The 15,075-nt window shown below is 34.9% G+C and overlaps 1 protein-coding gene across 3 annotated transcripts in view; it reads left to right on the top strand.

Annotated features, from left to right (window-relative positions):
* PLA2G4A (phospholipase A2 group IVA) overlaps positions 1-15,075 on the top strand; it is a 166,666-nt gene that overhangs the window by 127,768 nt on the left and 23,823 nt on the right. For all 3 annotated transcript variants that reach the window (XM_009239984.3, XM_054527419.2, NM_001132692.1), the window contains 2 exon segments: positions 71-313; positions 9,287-9,471. In XM_009239984.3, coding sequence (XP_009238259.1) covers positions 71-313; positions 9,287-9,471 — 428 coding nt within the window.

Here is a 15,075-nt window from a genome sequence, read left to right as displayed (position 1 = left end):
TGCCCGGCCCAAAGATCCCTTTTTAAACATGCATTTTGGAGTTGTATAGTGACCTTTTATTTTTCCCTAGGCACTGAAAATGAAGATGCTGGAAGTGACTATCAAAGTGATAATCAAGCAAGTTGGATTCATCGTATGATAATGGCCTTGGTGAGTGATTCAGCTTTATTCAATACCAGAGAAGGACGTGCTGGGAAGGTACACAACTTCATGCTGGGCTTGAATCTCAATACATCTTATCCACTGTCTCCTTTGAGTGACTTTGCCACACAGGACTCCTTTGATGATGATGAACTGGATGCAGCTGTAGCAGGTAAGTGTACAAAATATAATCAGTGGGAGCTAATGCAGGAGATCTTTATTCCTTCTCTGGAGAGAAGCATTTTAATTATTATTAACACTTACTCATTTATTCTCAGTTATTACAACCTGCATTTAATGTGTGAAGGGCTTCACATGACTAGGATTTTTTTTTGTTGTTTGTTTGTTTGTATTTTTGAGACAGGGTCTCACCCATTCGCCCAGGCTGCAGTGCAGTGGCACAATCATGGCTCACCGCATCCTTAAATTCCTGGGCTGCAGCAATCCTCCTGCCTCAGCTTCCTGAGTAGCTGGGACTACAGGTGCACACCACCATACCCAGCTAATTTTTGTAGTTTTTGTAGAGACAGGTTTTTGCCGTGTTGCCCAAGCTGGTATCAAACTCCTGGGCTCAAGTGATCCTCCTACCTTGGCCTCCCAAAGTGCTGGGACTGCAGGTGTGAGTCACTGTACCTGGCCTGGATTTTTTTTAAAGAAAAATTTACATTGGATAGGAAATGGCCTAGACATGTCAGTATAGAAAATTTTCATTAAAAATATTGAGGAGGACTGCCGGGGAGCAGTGGCTCACTCCTGTAATCCTAGCACTTTGGGAGGCCAAGACTGGTGGATTACCCAAGCTCAGGAGTTCGAGAGCAGCCTGGGCAACATGGTGAAATCCCGTCTCTACTAAGTAATCCCAGCTACTCAGGAGGCTGAAGCACAAGAATTGCTTGAACCTGGGAGGCAGACATTGCAGTGAGCCAATATTGCGCCACTGCACTCCAGCCTGGGCAACAAAGTGAAGCTCTGTCTCAAAAAAATAAAAAATAAAAAAAATATTGAGGGAGACATTAGATCTTCTCTGTACTGGTCGCAGTTCAGCTGCAGAAATTTGGAAACTATTTCCTATTTTCTGAAAGGGATTTAAAGAAGGGAATTAGGTGCTTATAAAATTGTTCCAAACCTTCGGGGAGCAAGCTTTAGGCTGAGCTTTCAGGAATGGTTCAAAAACCACTTCAGAATCATCCCCACAAATGTGTTGGCAACTGTGCTTGGCAGTAGAAATAGTGGAAATGTAGCTTCTGTCTCATTTTCTTTTTACAGATTTTATGTGACTGTTTCTCTTTGGCAGAGGCCAGGTCTCAGGAGAACTGGAGCTGCAAGGGAATCTGGCAAACACATTCTTAGCCTGACTCCCTAGTGCAACACAGGGCTTGAGTAAGCCAGCCTGTAGTGTTCACTAGGCTATTGGAACTATCTCTCCAGTTCTCAGAAAGGTTAGGTAACTTTCTTAAAACTGCCCAGCAAGAACCTTGTCACTTTCAGGTTTGTCACTTAGCCAGATCCTCAAGAATAATTCCTTTTGGTCTTCAGTTCCATGCCTGTTGTAGATTTAAAGTTAAACTTGCTTTGGTGACCAATCAACACGCAATAATTTTTTGGTGATAATTCTGTCATCTTAAATTTTTATATTTCACCACACCATCATCTTTTCCTTAATGTCCAAATGCCAGTCCTCAATGATTTATGTCTAGGGACATTTTGATTAGATGCAGTAAAAACTTAAATGGGATATTTCCAAAAAATTTTTCTACTGCCTTTTGTTTAAGCATCATACCTAGAACATACTTGTGAAATTTAGGATATAGCTTTGGATTTTGTTGTTGTTTTGGTATTGTTGTTTCTATTTGTTGCTTGACCCCTTAAAAGGTATTGCAGAAGCAAAAATGACCCCTGTTGTTTAAACAAGATTAGTGCAAGCTCATTATATTTTGTGTTATGTTTGTGTTATGTCTGATTATATACCGGTAATCCCAACAGGATTCACTATGTTATATAGCATATTAACTATTATATTAACTATAATGAAATTCTAATTGTTATAAAGTCAATATCTCTTTGTAAATTCATCCAAAATAAAAATACACTTACCCATACATTCAGTAACATTATTTTTCTTGTTTAGTCACATAACTATGCTTATTGCCATCACAATACCAATTAAATATCTCTTCTAGAAACGTATGCTTTATAGATTAATGATGATGAGCTTAAAAAAAACTACAAATTCATAGAGCATGTCGATATATAGAGAATCTTCAGTTATTTTACTCTATAGAAAGCAAAGATCAAAGAAGATAATTCTGTCATCTTTGCCTAAAATTTCTCAACAGAGCTGAGATTGGGACACAGGTTTCTTGACATTGCTTCCAAGCTTTTCCCTTGGCCACATACCATTCCCCTTAGCCCTTGGTTTTCTTAGTCATCCACTTGCTTATGTAAAAATGGAAGTTTTCTTTGTGTATACTTTATTCTATTTGTTTTACATTATTACTTGGATTGCACCAGCTCCTTATGTAGTTTTCACAGCACGAGGTCTACACTCCACATTTTAACAACTTCCTGTTAGTTTTGCAATATTTTATGTGGATTTGGTGGTGTTGGGGTTAGCAGATAAAATACAGAATACCCAGTTAGATTTGAATTTTAAATATGTATATGAATAATTTATATATAATTCTTGCAGCATTTAGGACGTACACTAAATAATTATTTGTTGATTATCTGAAATTCAAATTAAACCGGGCATCCTGTATTTTTGTAGCTAAATTTGGCAACTTTAGGATGTATGCCTCTTCCTTTTAAATTATTTTAGAAAGTTTCAGTGAGAGAGGAGGAATTTTCATCTTCCTTCTGTCTTTTGTTCATTCTTTCATTCACTTAGGTTTACTGAGTACTTATAATGTGCTTGGTTCTGCACTCCAGCCTGGGCAAGAGAGCCAGACTCCATCTCAAAAAAAAAAAAAAGAATATGAGTTGATTGCGGGTGTTCACATTTGGAGAATAATAGTTGTACACCACCTTGTCGACTCCTTTCTTCATTTAGTGCCCTTTGAAAGAAGAGTCATAGACAGTTTTCATAAAATAACATAAGGAAATATAAACTATCAATCATCCCCAAATATGGCATTATATAAACCAATTTTTTTGAGATACCTGAAAATGTTCTAAGCTAAAATTATTTTAAATTGATGATGTTTGGAAAGAACTTTACATTTTATTTCATTGTGTGTATTTCATTTAAATTGCATTTTATTCATTTTTATGTATTCAGTTGAAAAATGTATATGGGGTATTGATTTCATTAAAAAATTTAATTCAGTCAGTTCACAGATTCATTCAACTTTGTGCTTTACAGGCCAACATTGCTAAAAATAATTTCATTTTAGACTGAATTTACTGAATGAACTAGTGCTTTTTCAGAAAGAGTCCTTACAAAGATAGATCGATTTACCACCCTCTGGTTATTTCCAATTTTTAGAATAATCATATGTTTGGAATGAAAAGTTAAAACATTTATCACAAATTGTGATCATTTTGGTTTATAAGGTCTTCCTTAAAATCCCTATTTTAAAGAATGCCAACTAAAACTTTTAGCCACAACTTATTTAAAACATTAAGCACATTTCTTTTTAAATTTTGCAACCCCCATGCCAAAAAAAAAAGATTTTTATCTAATCTAGATATTAGGTTGGAAAAATGTCACATTTGTTTAACCTACGATGATTTTGTTTATATAAATTAAAATGTGGGTGTTTTATAATTAAAGCAATCTCTCAACCTAAAATCAGTAAAAGTGCGCTATTTTTGTGCCTACTACTTAACCTTGTAGACTGCATTTTGTAAACAGAAGAAATTATAATAGGATAAAATTCCCCTCATGTGTTTACTGCAAAATAGTTGTGTACCTGTAGAAACAAATTTTGGAGAGCTTTTTATTAGTCATATGACTTCTTTCCTGTTTACTTTTGTGTTTATCCTACTTACTGTGACACGCCATCTGGAAATAAGAAATAAAGACATGAGTTAATTTAGGCTAGAGTTCAAAACACAGACATCCAAATATTTGTACATTGAATCTGTGTGATGTATTTATAAAATGGTCATTACAAATATCCAAAGCTGATCTGCTTGAAGGAAATGTTACATAATTCTAAAACAGAGTTATGTTTCCACAACCGCATTAATTCATTCACAAGTTTAGAAACCTTGTATGTTTTAAATTATAGGAGGATATTCTTCCATAGTGGCATTTATCCAATACTCTATGACATTTTAGTAGATGTTATACAGTAAATTGGGTTTAAGTTCAAATAAATTTGGGAACATTTACAACTCGATCTCCTTCTTCAAATACAATGAGATACCCTACTGAGTTTAAGTCCTACTTAAAGCTGCTTGAGGATAGTACTTTAAAAGGAGTCTAGCTTATATTTGAATCTCAGTTGGACCCTTTACTAGCAGGCAATCTTAGGCAGTCAGGTAGCATAAGCCTCAATTTACTTATAAAATAAAAATAACAATGGTACCCATGTTATAGAGTTATTTGGAGGATTGGTTAGCATTTTCATATAAAGTGCTGTTAGTGGAAGCCATAGGAAGGAGAATAGGGAATGCGCAATGTAATTGGCTAGTACTTTAAGTTGTTGAATTTTGTCTTTCTCAAGACATGACCTTATTTAATCATGGCACTCTTATTTCGTATATGAGACATCAGTTTATATCTTGCATAACTATGCTTTTTGCAACACAGTTAGGAAACACTACTTACTGGTTTGGCTTGGTTTTTTTGTTTTTTGCAACATGGATGAACTTAGTGGATATTATACTAAGTGAAATGAGACAGACACTACATGATCTCACTGTTATGTGTAATCTAAAAAAGTTGAACTCAGAAGTAGAAAATAGGATGAGGATTACCAGAAGCTGGGGGGGATTTGGGGAGAAGGCAGTAGATGGAGAAAGAGGCGGCCTTGCTCAAAGGATAGAAAGTTTCAGTGAGAGAGGAGGAATAAGGGCTGGGTATTATTGCACAGCATGATGCCTGCAGTTAATAATAATGTATATTTCAAAATAGCTGAAAGAGAGAATTTAGATGTTCTTACCACAAAGAAGTGATAAATATTTGATGTTATGAATATGTTAATTAGCTTGATTTGATTGTTCCACAATGTATGCATGTAATGAAACATCAGATTTTACCCCATAAATATACACAATTATTATTTGTCTACAAAACAAAAATTGTTTTACAAATAAAATAAAACAATAAAAGGAACACTGCTTACCATCAGTTTATCTTGAAGGTGGGAACAATGGTGGTTAGCTACAAACTAAAGCTGGGAATTGGTCCACATGATTTTCCTCTCAAATGCCCTCACTCTTGGATTTAAGAAAGGATAAAAGGATACTACCAGTTTACTGATGATAAGGGGCAAACAAAACAGAATATGAGAGAAATTATCTGTTTTTGGTTACACTTTGAGCTAAATTTTTTTAAAAAACTGAGTTTATGAAGCCAAAAAAATTTTATGAATTACAATTATACTTTCATTAGATTAGGGAAAATCATTGCATGTAAAATTACAGTAATCCTTCCTCCCTTATTCAAGGTTTCAGTTTCCTCAGTTTTAGTTACCCACAGTCACCTGCTGTCAACCACAGTTTGAAAAAAATAAAAATTCCAGAAATAAATAATTCAGAGTTTTAAATTGCATATGCCATTCTGAGTGGCATGATGAACTCTCATGCCTTTCCTCCTGAGATGCAAATCATCTCTCTGTCCAGGCTGCATATGCTACCTGCCCATTAGTGACTCAGTGGCCATCTCAGTTAACCAGATTGACTGTCACAGTATCACAATGTCTGTATTCAAGTAACCTTTTTTTTTCCTACTTAATAATGGCCCCAAAGTGTAAGAATAGTGATGCTGACATATTGTTATAATTGTTCTCTTTTATTTTTACTGTTGTTAATCTCTTACTGTGCCTAATTTATGGATTAACCTTTATCACGGGTATGCATGTGTAAGAAAAAACATAGTATATGTAGAGATTTGTACTATGCACAGTTTCACACATCCACTGGGGGGTCTTGGAACATATCCCCCCAAGTAAGTAGGGACTTCCATACTCCCATTATTGTGTTTTTTAAATGTTAGGTTCAATTGCTATAAAATACACATATTAATGTGGTTTTAATAATTGATAGGATTATGTGCTGATAAACTCTATACTTTGTAGTTATTTTACTTTTATTTATTTATTTATTTTTTTTTGGAGACGGAGTCTTGCTCTATCGCCCAGGCTGCAGTGCAGCGGCGCGGTCTCGGCTCTCTGCAAGCTCAGTCTCCCGAGTTCACGCCATTCTCCTATCTCAGCCTCACAGTAGCTGGGACTACAGGCGCCCACCACCACGCCCAGCTAAATTTTTGTATTTTTTAGTAGAGACGGGGTTTCACCATGTTAGCCAGGATGGTCTCGATCTCCTGACCTCGTGATCCACCCGCCTTGGACTCCCAAAGTGCTGGGATGAACAGGCGTGAGCCACTGCGCCTGGCCACTTTGTAGTTATTATTTTTTATATTATTCATTTCAAGCCCTCTTAGTCATGCCACTTTCTAAAGTAATAGTGTGACACCGTGCTTAGGGCTTAGACCTTGTGAACCTGGCTTGGAATCTTGACTCTCACTATCTGTTTCAAAATAGACAATTTATTTTACCTCTGTGAGCCTCAGTTTCCTTATCTTTAAAATGGCTACCTCCTTTGTAAGACTGTTTCCTTATCTTTAAAATGGCTGTCTCCTTTGTAAGAGTCATATAAGAATAATAAATCTTATATATGAAATTTCTGACACATAATCGACTCAGTATAAATGAAGTCATCATTAGGATAAATATGAGTAACCAACTAATGAATTATAACTTTTTAGTAAAATATTTAAAAATAAATTTAAGCCAAAGAATATTTTTACCTTTAAGATGTTCACATATGTAATTGTTAAACTAAAAATTTCAGAGGAATAAATATTAAAATTGGGCTCTACAGTTTATATAGTTCAGTCTTACATCTTTACATTCTAGGTTCCGTGATAGTCTAGTATCTTGGCTGATGGCAAAGTGCATTCTCACTACTGTTTGTAAATACTTATTAAGAAAACAGAATTGATCTACAGATAATTATTTAAAGAACTATTTCTCGTCTCTCTCCTTATTGCCCTATAAGTTAGCCTTGGGCACAGCCAGCCTTTATTATTTAGCCATATTACCTTATCGTTGTCTTTAAAAATAGCTTTATTTTTAGCACATTTGGTTTTATTCAAGACCCTTATTCACAAATTTCCTCTTTGCTTCACCTATTCTGGGCCGTATGAATTGCCTCAGCCATAAAATTTATTCTTCTTTATTTATAAGCATCACTAGTAAGCGTTTGTAACATTTATTTGTTATTCAGTATTTTAGAAATGGGAATTTTTAATAGATGTTAGGAAACAGATGACTTTGTTAACTGTAGAATGTTAGAAGGATATTAATGTTTCTTTAAAGTATTAATAACTATGCCAAAGTCTTATTTTTTCACTTTACACTGAATAAAATATTATGACTGTCTCATTGGTGTTTTTACTTCAACCTTTATTTATAATGAGGATTATGGATTTAATTGGACCAAGAAGAATTTAAAGATTTGCTTTCCTTTTTGATTTCATGCTTTTAAAATCGAATAAGTAAAACTGACTGTAGGAGAATTATAGTCTTATTCTCACTTAGAAACATATGAAGGGAAACTAACATACACTAGGTTCCTACTATGTGCTGAGCATGTATGTACGTACATAGGTATTAAGTCAGAGATCCTTATTCATATCTGGTGTGACCATCTTCACTTTATTCTACTATCATAGGCCTCCCTCTTGGGCTTTGCCAGCCTTCTTCTAACAGCAGGAGGAAACAAGAGTGTGGACAAGGGAACAGAGCACAACAGCTGTATGGCATTTTATCCAGTTCAATTCAAACCGGTTCAATTCTGGTCATGTTTTATTTTCCTGGCAAGTGAATTAGGAGCACCACACATAAATGTGAAGAGTAGTGTGTTATCAGTATTATTTTTTCATAAAATTGATGATCTCTAGGTCCTCTTTTTCTTCAGACTCCTTGCCATCTCATCTGTTCTCCTCCCATACTGTCCTCAGACTGCAGGCTCCTTGCTGTCCTCAAACACACCCAGCCTGATTCTGCCTTGGGACCCTTGCTGTAGCTCCTCCCTCTCCCTAGTAACTTCTGGATCCCACCCTCCCAATCTTTAGATGGCCTGTTCCATATCATTATTCTTATTTCAGTGTAAGGTTTTCTTCTCAGAGGCATCTCCCCTGACCATCCACCTGAAGTTACTCCTTATTATAGTGTTCTAGATCATTTTCTTCATTGCATTTATCACTTTATGAACTGCCCTCTTAATACATTTATTTACTTATTGGTGGTGTACTCGCAATATGAGCTCTATCAGAGCAGAGCATGTATCTATCTTGTTCAGCATCTGGAATCATATCTGAATGGTAGTAGCCAACATATATTTGCTGGGTGTGTTGGCTGGATGATTTCCTTGAACTCCCACCTTGTGGTGGAATGCACACTCACCCTCAAGAGAGGCAGCCTGGGAACCATACAGAGTCTGCCACCTCCCAGTTGTGCCACCTTTGAGATGACTCTTCATTGGCTTCACCCTCCATTTACAGATGTCCTCTTCCTCACCTGTCTGTTATAAGAATTAAACAAGATTATGCATGAGGAAATGTTTAGAAACCTGTAAAGACCTACGTAATGTAAGATAATACTATTAAAGTGATCATAGCTTAGAGTTAATACCAGGACCTGAGCTAAGTGCTTTCTGTGCATTGTCCCTATAAATCCTCACAGCAACCTTATTTGATAATTACTTTTATCCTGATGTTACAGATGAAGAAACTAAGACTTAAAGGTAATAATTACAATTGCTAAAGTTGGTTTCATGCCCAGCTCTATTTGTCTCCAAAGCCTGAGGGCCTAATCATATGAAATTCTTTCAAATTTGAAACCAACATTTTTAGATGATAAATATTGATGAATGATCATTTAATTCATTCTTGTTTTTCTTTTATGTTTTTAAGATCCTGATGAATTTGAGCGAATATATGAGCCTCTGGATGTCAAAAGTAAAAAGATTCATGTAGTGGACAGTGGGCTCACATTTAACCTGCCGTATCCCTTGATACTGAGACCTCAGAGAGGGGTTGATCTCATAATCTCCTTTGACTTTTCTGCAAGACCAAGTGACTCTAGTCCTCCGTTCAAGGTAAGGATACCTAATACAGCATTCCATTCTCTACCACATTCTCTTGCTTGCCTTATATATCTCTTAGTCCCTTTGACTCCAGTTTCTTATTCATTTAATGTATTGTCTACATCTTTATGAGTAGTAGTTCTAAAATGCAAACATGATTCAATCAGTCTCCTGCTTAAAGAAACTTTTAAATGATTCTAATGAGCTCAATAAAGGTCAGAGTCCTGAGCAGGACAAGAATAATACAGTGGGTCTGAAGTTTAGAAAGGAAATGAGGCTGAGATTTGGGAGTTAGCAAGTAAATGATCATTAAAACCATGAATGGAGAGGGTATACCCTGAGAAGAGAAGTGGACATAAATAGTACTTTAAAGAATGCTATCAAGGGGAAAGGAGGAGAACAAAGAAAGTGTGTAGTATTATGAAAACTGAAGATATGTAACAACAAGGGGGTTTTTTGATGAACCGGACAAGGCCAGTTTCAATAGGGCTGTGAGGGCAGAAATCAGACCAGAGTGGTTTGAGGGATGAGTAGAAGTTTAAAAAAAAAAAAAAAAGAGAGACATCATTTCTGTAGATTGTTCAGGGAAGGAGATGGACTGTATCTGTAAGAGGATGTGGGGAAGAGGAAAACTGTGTGGGTGGGTGGTTGGGGGTGGGTTGTTAATAGAAGAGACAAGCATGTTTATATACTGATGGCTAGGAGTCGTTAATGAAGAAGGTATTACTGAAGAGAAAAGAGATGAGATATAGGATGAAGTCACATCTCTGGGAAGGATATAGGGTTGGGAAGTGGGAAAGGAATCAAGGACACAACTGGGGAACAGTATTGAAATGTCCACGCTGGGGGAAAATGGCAGCAGATGAAGATTTATCATTAGTTATGGAAAAAGGAAGTTAAGGAAGTATTCATGTGCTGACTTTGAAGTTTTATAGGAATTAGGAGTCAAGGTTAACTTGTGAGGAAGAAAATATGGAGGTAGTGGAGTCAGGCATGTGGGGCGAATAAAAGTCTGCCTCTGTGAAGAAAAGAGAAAAGCTTCTGAATGTGGCAATATGGAAAGATTGCTGGGCCGCACTTTGGCCTCGCCCTCAAATAAATACGCTTTGTTCTCTCTGCCTGGAATACTCAAAACATTCTTTAGACGCAGCTCAAGTGTTATCTTTCTTGACTTCCACACATATGGCTAAAGTGCATAGGACTCAGTCAATTCTTCTATTACAGCAATTATCATAGTATATTGTATGTTTTTGCTTACATATATATTGCTTTCACTGTCTGTGAACTCCTTGTGACTAGAACTGTGTTCTCTGTCTGTGTTTATTTTGTTTTAATCATTTGGTCCTAATTGTCATTTAGGTGCTGGCCAAAATATGAGAGTATGTAGGATTTTTTGTAGGTGAATAAATGAAATGCTATGAGAGAGATGGAGTTATTATTTTGATTTTATAGATTAAGAAGTGGCAATTCATAACGATTAGATGGAACAGTTCATGATCTCCCAACCAGGTGGAATCAGTGATAGCCCAGGTCCTCTGACAGCATATCTGTTTTTTTCTCTATCATATGATGATTAAACTGCTCTCAAGACCAATAATGGTTATTATAATAACTCTTATATAGAAAACCTTACATGTTCAAAGTGCTTTCATACTTTATCTATTTTTGGGGTAGTAAAGGTATTCAGACAAAGAAACAAGTATCAATGAGATAAAATCTTATCAACAAATTAAATAATATGTGGAATGAGCACAGCCCACGACCTGGCTAGGGAAGTGCTAGTTAAGAAATGGTGAGATGGGACCAGACTCCAAAGCTACAGAATGAGAATTTCTTACCCTTTACCAGCTGCCTCCTTTGTGCACACTGTTCATGAACTCTTTTCTGTGTAGTGTGCTGTGTGCAGCAGTTAGTGGGAAAATACAGTTCCTGATCTCCCAAAATATTTTGGTTTTTTGGGGCAAAGACTTTTATTCACAAGAGCCACTTGGAGGGAAATTGAGAAACTTACTATTAAATAGTCATTAATATACGTTTATATAAGTATGTGTATTATGGGGATAAATATAAGAATAGATTGGTGCATACTGGAGTTAATGAACAGGGTAATGAATGAAATAGGGTGAAGACAGCACAGAGATGGCAATGAGCACATCTAAGGGGCTGGAGTGATCTGATTAGAAGTGACAGATATTCAGCTCCCTTAGAAAGGCTTAAGGAGAGAGTTTAAGATAGGACAATAGGAAATGGAGAATCAGTGGAGGATTTCAGCAGACAAATGACTTCATGAAATTGGAATTTTAGGATGATTAATCTGACAATGGAAAGTAGGATGAGTTGGAGAATGGAAGGCAAGGAATTAACATTAAGAGAAATGTACTATAATCCAAGCATAGGATAATGAAGTATTACTGCACCAGAGTGGGTGACTGAATTTGATGACCTATGAGAAACTGTGGGGAGGTGGGTTTCAATGGATGACTCTAAGATGATAGCTTAGAAGCTGGTTCTAGTGGTGGAAGACACTGTATTATTCATTTCACCAATGGGGGTATAAAATGTCAAAGCCATCATTTTATATATGAATCAGAGCTCCACCACCTTAATGAGTTGAAGGAGGTTTTGGAACATCACTTTGTACCTTTAAAAAGAATCATTACACTTTGCAGTAATTTTTAAATGTCAACTCATTATTTGTGATTAAGAATATATACTTGTAAAATGTGTGAACATTTGGTTTATAAATGCAGTACTTCCAGGCAACAGCTGTTAGTATTTTGGTATTTTCTTGTAGTCTCTTTTTGCGGGGGGTGTGTGTGTGTGTGTGTTTGTGTGTGTGTGTGTGTGTGTGTGTGTGTGACTATACCAGGGTCATGTAGTTTTGCATTCTGTTTCTTTCTACTTACAACTGTATTATGAGCATTTTTTCATGCCATTAAATATTTTAAAAAACATAATTATAAAGACTTATAATACGATAAATATAAAAGAGATATATAAGATGTTTATAAAATAAAATAAAATATATACTACCTCTGTATACAGATACATGAGAATTTATTTAACAATGCTGTATTTTCAACTTTTAGATTATTGCTATCTTGCCACCTTTTTCTGTAGTCATTATCCTTGCACATGAATCTTTAATCACATTTTAATTATTTATTTAGGTTGGTTTCTAGATGTGTATCATTTTATGACTTTTAGTAAATATTTTCAGATTGATTTCTAGAGAAGCTTCACCAATTTACATTACTATATCTAATTATATATGTGAGTCTCTGTTTTACATGCCTTGCTGGCAGGAAAAAATATTAAAGACAAAGTAAAAAAAATTGTATACAATATGATGGGGATAAAAAACCTCACATTTATGCTTCACTTTTCTTCCTTTGTGAGATTGAATGGTTTGTCATGCTTATTATATATTGATGTTTTTAAACTATTTTTAATTGGATTATTTGTGATGTTCCTATTAATAAACATTCTTTTTATGTCTTAAGAATATTAAAGTTTGTCTTATTTTTGCAAATATGACCTAATATGTCATTTGTATTGGAACTTTTGTTGTTGATGATTTTATTGTTTCAGATATTTATGTAGGAGCTTCTTCCATTGTTTTTATTCTTTCTTATAATTTTAAAAATTTTTTTCACTATATTTTCTCTTTTTCATATTAGTTTTTAAAATTTTTATTTTTAATTATTTATGGATGCAGAATACTTGTACATATTTATGATGTACATGTCAAATTTGATACAATCATATGTGGAATGATCAATTAGGGTAATTGGGATATCCATCCCCTCAAGCATTTATCACCTCTTTGTGTTAGTAACATTCCAATTCCATTCTTTTAGTTATTTTGAAATATATAATAAATTATTGTTAACTATAGTTACCCAATTGTGCTACTGAACACTAGATCTTATTCCTTTTATCTTACTGTATTTTTGTACCAATTTTCCATTCACTCATTATTTCCCCTTTCCACTAGCCTTCCCAACAGATGGTAACCATCATTATACTTTCTATTTCCATTAATTCAACTGTTTTTAGTTCCACACCTAAGAACATGTAATATTTGTCTTTCTGCACCTGGATTATTCAACTTAACATAATGTCCTCTAGTTCTAGTTCCTATCATGTTATTACAAATGACAGGATTTCGTTATTTTTTATGTCTGAATAATATTCTATAGTGTGTAGGTGTCACATTTTCTTTATTCATTCGTTTGTTGATCAATGCTTACATTGATTCCATATTTTGGCTATTGTGAATAGTGCTGCAATCAGCATGAGAGTACAGATATCTCTTCAACATACTGATTTTCTTTTCTTTTGGATATATACCCAGTAATGGGATTACTGGATCATATGGTAGTTCTATTTTTAGTTTTTCTAGGAACCTCCATACTGTTTTCTGTGGTAGCTGTACTAATTTAGATTCCAAGCAACCATGTAGGAGGGTTCCCCTTTCTCCACATCCTCATCAACAATTGTTATTTCCTATCTTTCAGATAAAAGTCATTTTAACTGGGGTAAGGTTGAATCTTATTGTAGTTTTAATTTATATTTCTTTGAGGATTAGTGATGTTAAACATTTTTTCATATTCCTATTGGGCATTTGTATATCTTCTTTTGAGAAATATCTATTCAGATCTTTTGCCCATTTTAAAATCCGATTGTTTTTCCTATTGAATTGTTTGATCTTCTTATATATTCTGTGTATTAATCCCTTGTCAGATGGATGGTCTGCAAATATTTTCTCCCATTCTGTGGTTTGTCTCTTTTCTTTGTTGATTATTTCTTTTGCTGTGCAGAAGCTTTTTTTTTGATGTGATCCTATTTGTTCATTTTTGCTTTGGTTGCCTGTGCATCTGAGGTCTTATTCAAGAAATCTTTGCCCAGATCAGTGTCCTGGAGTGTTTTCCCAATGTTTTATTCTAGTAGTTTTATAGCTTTAGGACTTAGATGTTACTCTTTAATTGATTTTTATTTGATTTTTACATATGTCAAGAGACAGCAGTCTAGTTTCATTTTTCTGCATGTGGATATTCAGTTTTCCCAGAACCATTTATTGAAGAGACTATCCCTTCCCCGGTATATATTCTGGGCAACTTTGTTGCAAATGAATTGAACTGCAATGGGTGGATTTATTTCTGGGTTCTCTTTTCTGTTTCATTGGTCTATATGTCCATTTTTGTGCCAGTATCATGCTGTTTTGGTTACTGTAGCTTTGTAGTATAATTCGAAGTCAGGTAATGTGATGCCTCCAGCTTTGTTCTTTTTGCTCAGGATTGCTTTGGTTATTTGGGGTCTTTTGTGGTTCCATATAAATTTTAGGACATATTTTTTTCTATTTCTGTAAAGAATGTCACTGGTATTTTGATACGGATTGCATTGGATCTGTAGATTGCTTTGGGCAGTATATTCTTGAAATTCATTCTTACCAATATCAGTTAAATATGGATTGATATTTTAATTTTTATATTATTCTCCTAAATGTATTTAAGTCATTAATCTTTTTGAATACATTGCATTTGTAATAACACAATCCCCCATAGACTTTTTTGGCATTATTTTGTTATGCTTATTATATCATATACTATATGA

This window comes from Pongo abelii, chromosome 1 (assembly GCF_028885655.2).
Source record: "Pongo abelii isolate AG06213 chromosome 1, NHGRI_mPonAbe1-v2.0_pri, whole genome shotgun sequence".
Classification (NCBI taxonomy): domain Eukaryota; kingdom Metazoa; phylum Chordata; class Mammalia; order Primates; family Hominidae; genus Pongo; species Pongo abelii.
The sequence above is the reverse complement of the archived record's forward strand: the minus strand, read 5'-3'. Positions and strand labels throughout refer to the sequence as shown.